The 16,887-nt window shown below is 50.7% G+C and overlaps 1 protein-coding gene across 1 annotated transcript; it reads left to right on the plus strand.

The window, feature by feature from the left end:
- Positions 1-364: 364 nt before the first annotated feature.
- mapk8ip1b (mitogen-activated protein kinase 8 interacting protein 1b) lies at positions 365-12,634 on the plus strand. The gene is made up of 11 exons (XM_067231751.1): positions 365-373; positions 1,521-1,778; positions 4,601-4,682; positions 5,935-7,086; positions 8,237-8,312; positions 9,146-9,318; positions 10,828-10,934; positions 11,247-11,363; positions 12,057-12,127; positions 12,240-12,338; positions 12,562-12,634. The coding sequence occupies exons 1-11, from the start codon at positions 365-367 to the stop codon at positions 12,632-12,634; spliced, it is 2,217 nt and encodes a 738-aa protein (XP_067087852.1).
- Positions 12,635-16,887: the final 4,253 nt, after the last annotated feature.

A 16,887-nucleotide genomic window follows, 5' to 3' on the forward strand; every position in this document is an offset into this window, starting at 1 on the left:
GTGTGCAGTATGTGTGTGTGTGCAGTATGTGTGTGTGTGCAGTATGTGTGTGTGTGCAGTATGTGTGTGTGTGTGTATGTGTGTGTGTGCAGTATGTGTGTGTGTGCAGTATGTGTGTGTGTGTGTGTGTATGTGTGTGTGTGCAGTATGTGTGTGTGTGCAGTATGTGTGTGTGTGTGTATGTGTGTGTGTGTGCAGTATGTGTGTGTGTGCAGTATGTGTGTGTGTGCAGTATGTGTGTGTGTGTGTATGTGTGTGTGTGCAGTATGTGTGTGTGTGCAGTATGTGTGTGTGTGTGTATGTGTGTGTGTGCAGTATGTGTGTGTGTGTGTATGTGTGTGTGCAGTATGTGTGTACACCAGAGATGGAAAAGGTACACGCATCCTTTCCTCAAGTAGAAGTACAGATACTCATGTTAGAAAAGACTGGTAAAAGTTGAAGTACTTTTTCACTCAAGTTAAAGTAAATTCATGTCGACATGAACTCCCTCTGTCTCATCCATAACGTACATAAAAATAAAAATAAAGTCCACACAGTGAAAGGAGGGGAGGTGAACAGAGAAGTTTTTGTAGAAACTTAGTTTTGAAAATATTTTTTTTCACCTTTCAAAACGTTTTTTTTTCTTCAAAATTTCTAGTGAAGTAAAGTACTGATACCAGAAAAATCTACTTAATTACAGTAACCCAGACAGACCTAACCTTAATCCTACAGCAGAACATCTACCATCTGGATCTTTACAGCTGATGCTTTACAGTGAATACCAGTCATTGATTTGTTGATCACATTATTAGAGGTTGATCACGTGATTAGATGTTGATCACGTGTGTTTTGATGTGTGTGTAGTGTGTAGTATGTGTGTGCAGGGTTACAGAGGTCAGGGCCTCTGAGGTGTGTGTGTGTAGTGTGTAGTGTGCGTGTGTAGTGTGTAGTGTGTAGTTTGTGTGTGCAGGGTTACAGAGGTCAGGGCCTCTGAGGACATTAGCTGAACTGACATCGGTCCTGGTCACCTGCTGAGAGGGAAACACCAGGTCACATGACCTGCTCGTGTGATCCGTTGTCATTGTAGGACAGTTGTAAACACTTATTAGCTTAATTTCCTTCCTTAATCTCTCTGTGATTACCCTGTATCTGTGTATCTCTCTCTCTCTCTCTCTCTCTCTCTCTCTCTCTCTCTCTCTCTCTCTCTCTCTCTCTCTCTCTCTCTCTCTCTCTCTCTCTCTGTCTTCCTCCGACTGCCCCCTTCCTCTTCCCACTCACTTTCTCCATCTCTTGTTCTCTCCTTCTCCTCTCCTCCCCCCTCTCCTCCCCCCTCTCCCTCTGTTTGGTAAGTCGCTCAGTGTCGGCAGAGAGAGGGTGACTGCTGATTGGTCAGCTCATCTCCCCCTCCTTTCTCTCAGTCTTCTTTCTCTATTCAGCCCCTCCTTCACTCCTACTATCCTAACCAGGCTGTGTAGCTGTTTTTCTCTCTCCCTTACTGGGTCTTTCTCCTGACTGACGCATGTATCCTCCAATCCCTGCAGGGCCATGTGAGGCGGGGGACCAATAGCGTGTCAGGGAGGGCGGAGCTAGGAGCTGTCGGACACATCCACACGGAGATGCTTCATTTGGACCTGATCGACGACGACGACAGTTACTGCGGCGACACAGAACCCTCCAAGCCGTGCGCCACAGCATCCCTGCTAGCGACCAAGGACCCCACGGCAACCGTAACCATGGATACCTACCGTCCCAAGAGACCTACGACCCTTAACCTCTTCCCCATGGTGCCACGCACGCAGGTGAGCCCTCCCTCTCCTCCCTCCCTCCCTCTCCTCCCTCTCCTTCCTCCCTTCCTCCCTCCCTCCCTCCCTCCTTCCTCCCCCCTCATGACCCTTGCTTCTCCTCGTTAACTCCAGTTTGTGACAGTTGAGTGGAGACAGAGGAGGGAGGGAGAATGAGTGACTGACATCTTTCTTACTCCTGGTCTGGTCTCTGTGTGTGTGTGTTTAGAGCTTGAGGTGAGATCAGACTGGTATTAGAAGTCACCACTGTTCTCTCCTCTCCTCGCCTCCTTTTCTCTTCTCCTCCCCTCCCCTCTCCTCCCCTCTCCTCCTCTCCTCCCCTCCTCCCCTCCTCTCCTCACCTCCCCTCCTCTCTCCTCCCCTCCTCTCTCCTTTCCTCTCTCTGGGTTCTGGGTTAGGGTAGACAGAACAACGTCTGGATTGTGAAGAGAAACAAGAAGAGAGGGAAATGTGTTGTTTTTATTCGTGCCCGTCTCCGTTAGGGTGACGACGTGCTAGCTCGTGACTGTGTGTGACTGTGTGTGTGAGAGTGTGTGTGTGTGTGTGTGTGTGAGTGTGAGTGTGTGTGTCTCTCTCTCCACAGGAGCTGCTGTAAGAGCTGCTGCTTTACAGTGTGTGTGTGAGAGCAGTCATGTGTGTTCAGCCTGAGGTAGACAGCATAACCATGATGATCTTCCCCAGTCTGAACACTGCAGTTACACACCACCAGCCTGACCCACAAACATTTACCTTTCTACATGTTACTCATATAGCATCTTTGATATGTTGTGCATGTAGAAAGCCAGCAGAAGACCAGGCATCAGAAGTTTGTACTTGTCACGGTCAGAGTCATGGTGTGAACATGGGAATACTGCACTGGGACCTGAGATGTGTGGAACTTGTAGTCTTCATCCAGAGAAGGTGCAGGAGTTCTGAATCACATCCGGACATCAGTGACTATTAGTAGAACATTGGTGAAAATTACAAATCTGATAACATGGGGAAGGGTATAGCTCAGTGGTAGAGCATGGGGATGGGTATAGCTCAGTGGTAGAGCATGTGGATGGGTATAGCTCAGTGGTAGAGCATGGGGATGGGTATAGCTCAGTGGTAGAGCATGTGGATGGGTATAGCTCAGTGGTAGAGCATGGGGATGGGTATAGCTCAGTGGTAGAGCATGTGGATGGGTATAGCTCAGTGGTAGAGCATGGGGATGGGTATAGCTCAGTGGTAGAGCATGTGGATGGGTATAGCTCAGTGGTAGAGCATGTGGATGGGTATAGCTCAGTGGTAGAGCATGTGGATGGGTATAGCTCAGTGGTAGAGCATGGGGATGGGTATAGCTCAGTGGTAGAGCATGTGGATGGGTATAGCTCAGTGGTAGAGCATGTGGATGGGTATAGCTCAGTGGTAGAGCATGTGGATGGGTATAGCTCAGTGGTACAGCATTGGGGATGGGTATTTGATTGCAGATCAAGAGGTTGCAGGTTGTGTGTACAGCATGTTCTCAGCTAGCAGGGGTCCTCCACCTAATCTGATCTAATCCTTAATCTTAAAGTGTGGAGGTGTCTCTACCTCCAACCCTGGCTGCTGGGATTAACACTTGTGTGTGTGTGTGTGTGAACACTCCCAGTCTCCCCTCTTACTGTGGGTCCCTCCGTACTGTTCAGACACACGCACACACACACACACACACACACAGACATGCACACTCCGAGGCAGACACACACCTGCATGCACCCGCACACAGATACACGGCATCTCCCTCCACCTGCCGCATCACTGGTACGGTCTCCATGGTGACAGGTCTTCTTGTCTGAAGCATCACAGAGTGAGTCAGAAAAGACGGGGGCAGTTTTTATTTTGGGCAAATCATCACTGGCTCAACAGGAGGCATCACCCCCCTCATCAGACACACACACACACATACACTTGCACACTCACATTCACACATACCTACACAAATACGCGCATACACACTCAAGTATACCTCACACACACATACACACGCACACACATGAGAGAACAAGACAAAGACTCCCATTCCTCCTGATTTGTCCAACACCTTCAGCGTCAGACAGCAGTGTGTGTGCGTGTGTTTGACTGTGTGTCTTGTTTAACTAACCTTGTGGGAGCGAGTATGGTGACATGTGACACACCTGAACCTGTGCTGCTGGGACCCACGACTTCAGCTCAGGTTTGAGGGTTAGAAGGGAGTCAGGTGGCTGAGCGGTGAGGGAGTCGGACTAGTAATCCGAAGGTCGCCAGTTCGATTCCCGGTCATGCCAAATGACGTTGTGTCCTTGGGCAAGGCACTTCACCCTACTTGCCTCGGGGGAATGTCCCTGTACTTACTGTAAGTCTCTCTGGATAAGAGCGTCTGCTAAATGACTAAATGTAAATGTAAATGTAGAATTACATTAAGGGCTTCAGGGTCAGAGACAGTTTGAAGGTGAGGTGAATGGTCCCACTAGGATAGAAAAACAAACTTGTGTCTGTGTGTGTGTGTGTGTGTGTGTGTGTGTGTTCCCAGCTGGGAAAAGGGGCTCTGGTTCCCTTTAAATGCTCACCACGAAGCCTTGACAAAAGAATCCCTGCTCATTCAACAGAATAAAAGCCTGTGTGTGTGGAAGAGCGAGAGAGCTCAGAGAGAGAGAGAGATTTTGTGTACATTGAGTTTGTGCATCCAGAACTCTCCCACTAACTCTCTCCCCCTTTCTCTCTCCCTTCTATCCTCCACCTCATTCTTTCCTCTGGCCTTCTCTCTTTTCCCTCCATCCACATTTCTTATTTCCTCTCTCTCATCTCTCCATCTCTCTGTCTCCATGTCGGACCGGCAGGATACGCTGAACAACAATTCGTTTGGTAAGAAGTACAGCTGGCAGGAGAAGGTGTCTCGGTCGGCCTCCCCCCTCAAGACAGGTGAGCCGCTCCGTTCTGCCGCTCTCTCCTCAGGAGATGGCTGGATCGTACCACCAGAGCTCTGCTTTAGGGGTGAGGGGGGGGCCATGCTGAATTAACAGTTTTAGAAGCACAGGACACCTCACCATGAAGTGATCTGCCTGTCAGGATGTTGTGCTGTTCAGCGGGCTAACTCTGTCATACACAAAAATCATATCTGTGGAACATTCATGGAACACATCCAGAGCTTTATATAACTGTAACAGTGGCTACGCTAGGCTACGCTAGGCTATAATATGTACTGCCTGTAACCATAACGGTGTTGCCACTGTAATTCTAGGTTATGCTCGGTTTCACTTGGCTATGCAGGGCTATGATGGGCCGTGTTAGGCTGAGCTATGCTAAACCATAACCTGCTAGGCTAGGCTAAGCTAGGCTAAGCTAATTCATATTGACAGCCAGCTGGGGCGTAGCTAGACCAGAGCTGCCAAGCTTTTTCAGCCTCGTTACAGAACTGAAGCTTCCAGACCTGCTCTGGCAGTTCAGGCACTGCGCCCAGCTCAGGCAAAATGTTTACATTGTGTTTGAGTTTGGCAAACAAACATATGCAGTATGGTTGAAAAGTTACTAGCCACAAAAATGAATGATTTTCTGAGTATAAACTTTACAAACGTAACCATTAATAGAAGAACTAGACTAAAGTATTACATGAAGTATGAAAAACCCACGTAAGGCAAAACCCAAATTATTATTTCGGTTTTGGTTAAAGACATTTTTTTACTGCTGGGTCTGACTGGGGATTATGACATATAATGTGGATTATTATCCGTGGGTTACCTAACAAGCTACATTTTGCTGCTGTCTCATTTCTCTTTTCCCTCGTGTGTGTGTGGTCGCTCGTGTGTGTGGTCGCTCGTGTCTTGTCTCCGGTTGTATGTGTGCTGTTGGGTGTATTTTATATGTGCGTTGTGTGATTTTGTCTTGTCTGTGTGTGAATCGTGCACGTGTGTGTGCGTGCATCTGCCTGTCGACTGTGTGTTTGTATGGCTGTGTGCTGTCTTGGACCTGTCTGTGTGTCTGTCTGTGTGTGTGTCTGTCTGTGTGTCTGTCTGTGTGTCTGTGTGTTTGTATTTGTGTGTGTATATGTGTGTCTTGCTTGCCTGCTCATCTTGTCTCTGTCTGTCTGGCTCATCTCTGTGTGTACATGCGTCCCCATGTGTGTGTGTGCCTGCGTGTGTGTGTGCCTGCGTGTGTGTGCGCTTCCCCTTCCCAGGTGACATTTCCCCCCCCCACGAGCACACCTGTCTGAGCGACGAGGACAAGCAGCGGCAGGGGGGCGGGGCCCAGGTGGGCGTGGCCCAGACCAAGGATTGCGGCACGTCCACGGACGGCCCCTGCCGCCGAGGCCACGCCCCTGTCACCACGGGAACACGCTCCAAGCTGCAGGATAGGAAGCCGCCGCCCCCGCCGCCACCGCCGCAGGACTACGCGCCCCTGCGCCCCAGGGGGGGCGGGGTGGAGGACAGGATGCACTACACCACGGACGTGTGTCTGGAGCCCACCGAGGAGATCTACCTCACGCCCGTGCTGCGCTCCTCAGAGTCCCTCCACGACCACGCCCACGACCACGCCCACGCTCATCCAGACCTCCCTCCCTCCCAGCAGCCAGAGCACGGGCGCATGTCCCTCAGCTCAGACACCGAAGGCCCGCCTCCCTACCAGCCCCTCCCCGACCGGACCAATCCCTGCATCAGCGAGGAGGACGAGGTCTACGTGGCCCCGCCCCCTTCTTACGCCTCGTGCATGGAGGCACTCGCCACCCCTCCCGCCCCCCTCGGGGGCTCTGCCCTGGACATGAGCCTGCAGGGGGCAGGACTGGGTGTGGTGGGGGCGGGACTGGGTGTGCAGTACGTGGATGACTATGGGGGGGAGGAGGAGGAGGACAGGGTGATGAGGGACGGACCAGGGAAGGAGGGGGGAGGTGCGGGGAGGCAGGGGGCAGGCAGGGGGCCCCGGGGCCCCGGGGCCCCACCTCGGACTTCCATGAGTTCTGAGGCCAGCGGCCTTTCGTACGACTCTGTGAAATACACGCTGGTGGTGGACGAACACGCCCAGCTGGAACTTATCAGCCTTCGGCAGTGTTACCAAGGTTACAGCGACGACAGCGACACGGCAACCGTATACGACAACTGCGTCTCGTCTCCGTATGAGTCGGCCATCGGGGAGGAGGGGGAGGAGGAGGGCGAGGGGGAGGGGGAGGAGGAGGGGGAGGAGGAGGAGGAGGAGGAGGAGGAGCGAGACAGGGTGGGAGGGGGGAGGAGAGAGGCCAGCGCTTGTCTATCTGATGACTCCACCCCGGAGGCAGACCTGAACTTCTCTAAGAAGTTCCTCAACGTCTTCCTCAACGGACGCTCACGCTCCTCCAGTAAGTAGCTCCACTCTAACCCCACGGAGAGAGGGAGGGAAGAGAGAGGGAGGGACAGAGGGAGGGAGAGAGAGAGAGAGGGAGAGAGAGAGAGAGAGACAGACAGAGAGGGGGGGAGGGAGAGAGAGGGAGGGACAGAGAGAGAGAATCGCAGAGAGAGAGAGTGAAGGAGAGATTTATGGATTATTATTATTCACTGGTTGTCCAGTAAGGCTGTTTGTGCTTACTTCACACTCCACACCTCACCCAAGGAGAGCAGACATGTGAAGTTAATGCTCACCAGTAACTGATTTTCAAGAAAATCTCATTTTTGTCAATCAATTTCATCGAACAGATAGTGATGAAATCCAATTTGTATATGGACCAGAAGTAATCAAATAGTTATCTAAAAAGAACTAGCGAACACCCTGCAGTTCTGGGTGTAGGAATGCTGTGCTAAAAGCTCAGAGCTTGCAGTTCCATGGAAGGAGGAATGCTGTTTTCCCTCTGCTCTGCAGGGCCAGAAGTGATGCTAGCTAGTAGTGTGTACCAGAGACAGAGAGGGGCAAAGGGGCACAGGAAGAGAGGGAGACTTTTTTTTGTTTTTTTTACAAACCATACATTGCAACATTGATAATCTTTTAGTACATGAAAGGTACAGAACATTTGCCAAATGGCATAATAACATTGTAATCAAAAATACACATTTTATAATACAGGATTAATAATGGATTACAAAGGAAGTGAAAAAAAAATACAAATACAAATAATATAACATATAAGGGGAAGGAAGAGAGAGAGACAGGAAGAGAGACAGGAAGAGAGACAGGAAGAGAGACAGGAAGAGAGACAGGAAGAAAGGGAAAGAGGAAGTGTCACTGAGTCACCTTGGGAATCCCTTGGGATATTATTCGCTGGTCCCCCAGTAAGGCTGTGGGTGTGTGTGTGTTTAGTCCTTAGCTTCGTCCTGGAAGCGGTCCATGTTTCTTAGTATCGATTATTGTACCCATTCTACAGCAATGAGCATTAAGCTCCGAGATAGAACCCAGCTGTTCACCCCAGCCCAGCGAGGAGGGAGGCAGCTATACACCTGCTACCACGCACCAAGCAGCTAACAGATCTGCAGGGTTTTGTGAATTTATGTCACGTCACCCCCCCCTCCCCCCTGCAGGCGCAGAGTCCTTCGGCCTGGTCTCCTGTGTGGTCAACGGAGAGGAGAAGGACCAGACACACAGGGCTGTGTACAGGTAAGATACATCTTCATCATCATCATCAAACTACAGCTTCCGCTCTGGATCCAACACACAAGCTGATTCAGTTTTCTGTCTGTTTGTCATTGCTTCCCACCCTCCCCCCCCTCCGCTCCTCCCTCCCCCCCTCCCTCCGTCCTCTCCTCCCCCCCTCCCTCCGCTCCTCCCCCCCCCTCCCTCCGCTCCTCCCCCCCCCTCCCTCCGCTCCTCCCCCCCCTCCCTCCGCTCCTCCCCCCCTCCCTCCGCTCCTCCCCCCCTCCCTCCGCTCCTCCCCCCCCCTCCCTCCGCTCCTCCGCTCCTCCCTCCGCTCCTCCCTCCCCCCCTCCCTCCGCTCCTCCCCCCCTCCCTCCGCTCCTCCCCCCCCCTCCCTCCGCTCCTCCCCCCCCTCCCTCCGCTCCTCCCCCCCTCCCTCCGCTCCTCCCCCCCTCCCTCCGCTCCTCCGCTCCTCCCTCCGCTCCTCCCCCCCTCCCTCCGCTCCTCCCCCCCCCTCCCTCCGCTCCTCCCCCCCCCTCCCTCCGCTCCTCCCTCCGCTCCTCCGCTCCTCCCTCCGCTCCTCCCCCCCTCCCTCCGCTCCTCCCTCCGCTCCTCCCTCCGCTCCTCCCCCCCCTCCCTCCGCTCCTCCCCCCCCCTCCCTCCGCTCCTCCCCCCCTCCCTCCGCTCCTCCCCCCCCTCCCTCCGCTCCTCCCTCCGCTCCTCCGCTCCTCCCTCCGCTCCTCCCCCCCTCCCTCCGCTCCTCCCCCCCCCCCCCTCCCAACCCCTCCTCCCCTCCCTCCGCTCCTCCCCCCCCCCCCCTCCCAACCCCTCCTCCCCTCCCTCCGCTCCTCCCCCAGGTTCATCCCCCGTCATGATGATGAGCTGGAGCTGGAGGTGGACGACCCCCTGCTGGTGCTGTCCCAGGGGGAGGACTATTGGTACGAGGGCTACAACATGCGCTCTGGCGCCCACGGCATCTTCCCAGCCTTCTACGCCACGGAGATTGCCAAGGAGCCCCGCGCCCTCACAGGTACCTGGGCACGCAAGCGTGTGTGTGTGGGGGGGCGGGGGGGAGGGTGTGTGTTTTCAAGTTGAGACCCCGGAGAGGGCAAGTGAGGACATGGTCGTGAGGAGAGATGACCTGCCTGTGGTCTGCTACCTGATCCTTAACGACCCAACAGGAACAAACTGTGTTTGTGTTTCTGAATGCTGCACTCATGTAACACGGCAAACACAGTCAGCCTCCTAGTCAGCCTCCTGGTCAGCCCCCTAGTCAGCCTCCTAGTCAGCCTCCTAGTCAGCCTCCTAGTCAGCCACCTAGTCAGCCTCCTAGTCAGCCTCCTAGTCAGCCTCCTAGTCAGCCTCCTAGTCAGCCCCCGAGTCAGCCTCCTAGTCAGCCTCCTAGTCAGCCTCCTAGTCAGCCTCCTGGTCAGCCTCCTGGTCAGCCTCCTAGTCAGCCCCCTAGTCAGCCTCCTAGTCAGCCTCCTAGTCAGCCTCCTAGTCAGCCTCCTAGTCAGCCTCCTGGTCAGCCTCCTAGTCAGCCTCCTAGTCAGCCCCCTCAGCCTCCTAGTCAGCCTCCTAGTCAGCCCCCTCAGCCTCCTAGTCAGCCTCCTAGTCAGCCTCCTAGTCAGCCCCCGAGTCAGCCTCCTAGTCAGCCTCCTAGTCAGCCTCCTAGTCAGCCTCCTGGTCAGCCTCCTGGTCAGCCTCCTAGTCAGCCCCCTAGTCAGCCTCCTAGTCAGCCTCCTAGTCAGCCTCCTAGTCAGCCTCCTAGTCAGCCTCCTGGTCAGCCTCCTAGTCAGCCTCCTAGTCAGCCCCCTCAGCCTCCTAGTCAGCCTCCTAGTCAGCCCCCTCAGCCTCCTAGTCAGCCTCCTAGTCAGCCCCCTCAGCCTCCTAGTCAGCCCCCTCAGCCTCCTAGTCAGCCTCATAGTCAGCCTCCTGGTCAGCCTCCTAGTCAGCCTCCTGGTCAGCCTCCTAGTCAGCCTCATAGTCAGCCTCCTAGTCAGCCTCCTCAGCCTCCTAGTCAGCCTCCTCAGCCTCATAGTCAGCCTCCTAGTCAGCCTCCTAGTCAGCCTCCTGGTCAGCCTCCTAGTCAGCCTCCTGGTCAGCCTCCTAGTCAGCCTCCTAGTCAGCCTCCTGGTCAGCCTCCTAGTCAGCCTCCTGGTCAGCCTCCTAGTCAGCCTCCTAGTCAGCCTCCTAGTCAGCCTCCTAGTCAGCCTCCTAGTCAGCCTCCTAGTCAGCCCCCTCAGCCTCCTAGTCAGCCTCCTAGTCAGCCTCCTGGTCAGCCTCCTGGTCAGCCTCCTAGTCAGCCTCCTGGTCAGCCTCCTAGTCAGCCCCCTCAGCCTCCTAGTCAGCCTCCTAGTCAGCCTCCTGGTCAGCCTCCTGGTCAGCCTCCTAGTCAGCCTCCTGGTCAGCCTCCTAGTCAGCCTCCTAGTCAGCCTCCTAGTCAGCCTCCTCAGCCTCCTGGTCCGCCTCCTGGTACCTGGAGACAGACAGGTCAAGGCATGTTCACGTGTGACAGCAGCTTTTCTGTGTTTTTTAGAGGGGAGGACATCTGAGTGGGTGGACAGATACCGCCTGAAGTTCCTGGGGTCGGTCCAGGTGCCCTACCACAAGGGGAACGATGTGCTGTGTGCAGCCATGCAGAAGGTGCAGTGTGGAGGCTGTGTGTGTGTGGGTGTGTGTGTGTGTGTGTGTGTGTGTAAGACAGTGAAAGAGAGCAGGGGACAGACAGAGGGAATGAGGGAGTAAAAGAGAGAGAGAGAGAGAGAGAGAGAGAGAGAGAGAGAGAGAGAGAGAGAGAGAGAGAAAGTCCTGTGTGAGGAATGACTGTAGGGGGGAGGGAAGAAGAGGCAGATGGAAGGTGAAGGATGGTAACAGATTGACAGAAGAGGGCATGACAGGAAAGAGAAATGTCTGAGTGATGAGTCATATCCTGTCTTCTGTTTTGATTGACACTAGATTGCGACCAATAGGAGGTTGACTGTCCAGTATAACCCTCCCTCATCATGTATCCTGGAGATTAACATGAAGGGAGTCAAACTGATGGTGCAGGACGACTATTACGCTTCCGACAGAGTAAGAACCTCTCACACACACACACACACACTCTCACACACACTCTCACACACTCTCACTCACACACACTCTCACACACTCTCACTCACACACTCTCACACACACTCACACACACACATACTCTCACACACACACTCTCACACACACACACACATACTCTCACACACACACACACACACACTCACACACTCTCTCACACACACACACACACACATACTCTCACACACACACTCTCACACACACACACACACACTCTCACACACACACTCTCACTCACACACTCTCTCACACACACACACACACTCTCACTCACACACTCTCTCACACACACACACTCTCACTCACACACTCTCTCACACACACACTCACACACTCTCACTCTCACACACACACTCTCTCACACACACACACACACAAATTGACACAGCAACTCTACCTCAGAGTAATGATTTGCTGCCCCCATGTGGCCAGTATGTGCTACCACAGCCCCCAGAACCTCAGAGTAAACTGAAGCCTGTCCCGGTGTAGCGGGTGTAGCAGGTGTAGCAGGTGTAGCGGGTGTAGCGGGTACTCGTTCCTGACGATAAGCTATCTGAGGGTGGACTGTATTTACACCTGAGGAGTTAAACCAGTTCACATTGGTTGTAGCAGCCCTTCTCGATGTAATCTGTGTTTGTCTCTGTCTGTCTGCAGAGTAACGAGTGCAACCACTTCTTCCAGCTAAAGAACGTGTCCTTCTGTGGATGTCATCCCAAGAACAGCAAGTAAGAGACCAAGCTAACGAGCTAGGCTAATGCTAATGAGCTAACTGGTCTGAGATACCTCCTCACAGCTAGCAGGCACTGTGCATGGTCATCATGGTCTGTCTGTGTGCAGGTACTTTGGCTTCATCACGAAGCACCCAGCCGACCAGAGGTTTGCATGCCACGTGTTTGTGTCGGAGAGCTCCACCAAGCCCCTGGCCCAGTCTGTGGGGTGAGACAACCTGTCTGTCTGACAACCTGTCTGTCTGACAGAACCACCTCTCACGCACATCGACACATGAGTCACTGTCAACTAATGTCACTAAATCAACGAGATTGACAATGTCAAATCTTCCTGTTCTCTATCCCCTCCTATCCTCCTCGCCCTCCCTCCCTCCCTCCGTCCCTTCCTCCCTCCTCCTGTCTCCCTCTCTTCCTCCTCTCTCCCCTGACAGGAAAGCCTTTCAGTTGTACTATAAGGAGTTTGTTGAGTTCTCCTGCCCTACAGAAGACATCTATCTGGAGTGACCCTCTCATACTCAGCCCACAGCATCACAGTGTATTATAACCATGCTGCATGGACCAACCACCCTAACAAAGACAAACAACACCTGTCAAACAGAGCTGGTGGAAGAGAGAGAGATGACGGGGGGGGGTGGAAGAGAGAGAGATGAGGGGGGAGGGAGAAAGGAGAGACATGTCACCAGTTGTTCTGTCTGTCTGTGGAAGAGACGAAGGGATGAGAGGAATGACAGAAAGAAGAGGAGGCGATGGAGAGGCAAGGAGTGAAGAGGAAGAGAGGAGGAGTGGATAGAGGGAGAAGAGAAAGGGAGAGGGTGAAAAGATGTGTTACTGACTATGCAACATGGATTCATAGATGCAGAGAGGATGATTGCACCCTGTCCACCAGAAGCACAAGACGGGAACCAGCAGGTCAGAAGCAACTCCCAGGTTCAAATCCCGACCCTGTACATGGCTTTATACATAAGCGTCTGTTAATTGAACACGTTATTATAAATAGACAAGCTTCAACAGTGAATGTGTTTGGGAACTCTTCCCTGCTGACTGACGTCTCCTGAACGCTGAGGTTCCTCCAGGTTCCACCAGGTTCCTCCAGGTTCCTCCAGGTTCCTCCAGGTTCCACCAGGTTCCTCCAGGTTCCTCCAGGTTCCTCCAGGTTCCACCAGGTTCCTCCAGGTTCCACCAGGTTCCTCCAGGTTCCTCCAGGTTCCTCCAGGTTCCTCCAGGTTCCACCAGGTTCCTCCAGGTTCCTCCAGGTTCCACCTCATGCTAGGTTCTCTCTGCGGTGTGTTTTCAGCTGTCTGCTGCATTGTGACATCATGCACCAGTGGGGGTCTGTAATACAGACTTAAAACTTGGGAAAAGCTCAACTTTTGAGTGTTCACAGATCCGCTTGACCAATCAGAGCACAGGTGTTTTAAATCCCCTGCACAGTGTGGTATGCAGCACCAACAGTTGGATCCCACCCATCCTGACCAGACACGTGTGTGGAGGCTGTAGAGAGAACCTGCTGTGATATTAGACACCTCCAGCTCACCTCTAGGAGGCTCATGGCTTCATCTTCCTCGTCATCATCACAGTGGCCAATCAGCTGTCGTTGCCATTCTGGGATGAAGTCCTTTCACACTCCAGTTTACCATTCAGTCATATCAAGTGGAGTGACATCACTTCCTTCAAAAACAGGAAGTGTGAAAGTGTGCAGAGTGCAAATAGAGGATGTCAAGTGAGGCCCTAGAAGGTTCAAGAAGTGCTGACTTGCACAAAAACAGGAAGTAAACCTTTGGCCTCCTCCTCATCCACACATGTAGTAGTGCCTCTTTTTCTTACCATCCGATTTAACGCAACTTTTCCTCCCTGAAGGATCACGGTGCATGTGTTTACGACAAGTATGCTGTGTTTCTACGAGAGGCATGAAAACAAACGAGTTGTTTTGACTGGCAATTGAATCCATTGGAATGAAAGTATTACATCATTCATAACATCCTAACACTCATTTCTAACAGAAAGTTCACTGAACAAACTTGTCATTAACACAGCAATGAAAATATTGTAAAAGTATGTTTCTAAAATATGGGGATCTAATTTATGAATGATGTGGGATTTTTTAAGTGGTTTTGTCTTCTTGTCATAACTCGTTACGATCATCCACATTTTCCATGTCACAATTGTTTTAATTCTTCATCCAAATCTATCTTCATAATTTTAAACTTCTGAAGTTATGTTCTACTCCAAACTGTTTTCAGAACGAAATCCTGGCCCCAATAAAGGCACTAAGTACAGGCTCTATAAAGTGTGTACAGACATGCCATATATAAATAAAAATATTGTAATTACAAATGACACATTGTACTGATTAATTCTGTCTGTATGTGGATTTTTTTTTTTTTTAAGTGTGAATTTGATTCTTTAGTTAAAAATGTTGATGCAGCATTCTGGTGGTCTGTCTTTTCTGCTTTAGAGACACGCACACACACACACACGCACGCACGCACGCGCACACACACACGCACGCACACACACACACGCACACACGCACACACACACGCACGCACACGCACACACACACGCACACACACACACACGCACACACATGTGTACATACCCATACACACAGTACCACATACACGTACACTCCCAAATGCATCCACACCCAGGCACACTGACACACACACCTGGTTCTAATCTTCTGCATGTTTTATTAGTGAGAGGTGAAGCGAGCTGTTGAGGTTTTGCTCCAGGTTGATTCTAGTAGTACTCATCCTCCAGGTTGGGTTCATAGGAGACCGGCAGGGGTTTAACTCCGTAATCTGTGAATATTACATCTAAATCTGTATTCTTTCTCTATAATCGGATGTGATATATATATATACTTTATATATATATTTTATTATTATGATATTATGAATTATATTTGACGTGGACAGTTTTAGTGGTCATCTGATCTTCCAGTCTCACCATCAGAAGGGCTGCTGAGGTCTATGAGAAGATCTGGATTGAACAGCAGTTCCAGATCTGGACTGTCCTCTCCTCTTGTGGAAACACAAGGGTACGAACCAGGAGTATACACATTACTTTCACACTATACTAATTTACACACTCTTCTATGGATAGAAGAATGAGCTATGTGTGTGTCTTTATGTCCAACTGACTCCCCCACCTGTGCGATAGAGGTACAGCTAAGGTTGCACCAATCAGAGCTGAGATTAGAAGCATGGTCACCATCACCTGAGGGTTCTCCAGAAGTCCCATGTTCAGACTGCCGTTAGACAAGCACAGCTCCGACATCCCCATCGCCACTGGATCACCTCATGACGCCACAATCTGACTGTGACAGAGAGACGTTTCCAAGGTGTTCACATTGTTCGATTCAAAGTTCTTTTTTGTATACCCTATTTGTGTTACTTAAAAAAGTGTGGGCTCTGACATATACTTCAGAAAAAAGTAGTCATTACTACTAGTACTACCTGTTTTCTTTTCTTTTTTTGTGCTACCTGTTTTAGTGTCACGTTGGTATCTGGACCTCACATCATATTAGTACATTAATTCTAAATGACGCTATAGACACGCCCAGCGTTCGCCGGAATCCTTTTTTAACTATTTAAAACATCTCCCATATATGGCCATGGGTGATGAGGAATGTCTGTTCTCAGTCATGTCGACATCGCTAACTCCCTCTGTCTCATCCATAACGTACCTTTTTTCGAAACTTTTTTTCCACACACTGAAAGGAAAACAGAGAAGCCGATTTCTGTAAAAATCTAGTCGATTAAAGCAGAGCAGAGTAGAGTAGTACAGTCATCATCAAGTACTCATCAATTATGCAAACTTTTGGTTTGCAACTTAAAAAAAAAAAAAAAAATCCAACCTTTCAAAACGGTTTTACGGAGCCCGAGAAACTTTCGCCTCCGGAGTCCGGTCGAGAAAATAATTTGTAAAGAACTGGTTATTTGCACACAATAGATGATTAGTTTCACGTTTACTTGCCATTTATATTTACAGGTATGGCTAAAACGAAATTAACTGGGCCTGCTCCTCTACTTAACCCTTTATTAAATAAAAGTGTTGTCAACGTTGCAAATTGTGTGTATAAATAAAAGAACGCCAGCATGTTTAACAAGTCCCGTTTACCAAAACAGTTGGGCCTACGTGTACCGTACATTCAAGTGAAACGATAGTCTTTGCTCTGCTTTACTAGGGCCTATAGCCTATTACCGCCTAGTGTTAGGTCTATAACATAAAATATGTTATAATATAAATAGGCTATGTCAACTATAAAACAGTAGCAAACATGTTAACATACAACACACCAGTAACCATATGGTGTCAATTTCCCGAAAGCTGTAGTAAATCTACTTGGTAGATTGGTATTTTGTTATGTTTCCAACTTTTTGGGGAGAATATTGTTTCAACCTTTCAAAACTTTTTTTTTCTCACACAAACGTTTCTAGTTTTGTCCTGTATTATTTTTTCAACCTTTCCTAAAAATGTTATATTTTTTCCCCCAACCTTTCAAAACAAAAACAAATCGCTATTTTTTCAACCTAACAAAACTTTTTTTTTTACACAGTGAAAGGGGACGAGAGGAGAACAGGGAATCCCAAACATTAGAATAAAGCAATAGCTCAGTACGGCCACAGTGACAAAGTTGGCTTACTTGTTTGAAATAGCTTGTTTCAAAGGGGGTTCTATATATTTATATGGGTTCTATAGTGATATGCAATATGAGTAAATGTTTAAAGATCAGTAGAATGGTAAAACGT

Source organism: Osmerus mordax (genome assembly GCF_038355195.1).
Source record: "Osmerus mordax isolate fOsmMor3 chromosome 13 unlocalized genomic scaffold, fOsmMor3.pri SUPER_13_unloc_1, whole genome shotgun sequence".
Taxonomy (NCBI): domain Eukaryota; kingdom Metazoa; phylum Chordata; class Actinopteri; order Osmeriformes; family Osmeridae; genus Osmerus; species Osmerus mordax.

Excerpts from the sequence above, each read along its gene's own strand:
- mapk8ip1b (XM_067231751.1), top strand. Across the intron at positions 9,319-10,827 it reads GGAGCCCCGCGCCCTCACAG|AGGGGAGGACATCTGAGTGG; the intron begins GTACCTGGGCAC and ends TGTGTTTTTTAG. Across the intron at positions 12,128-12,239 it reads TGTCATCCCAAGAACAGCAA|GTACTTTGGCTTCATCACGA; the intron begins GTAAGAGACCAA and ends GTCTGTGTGCAG.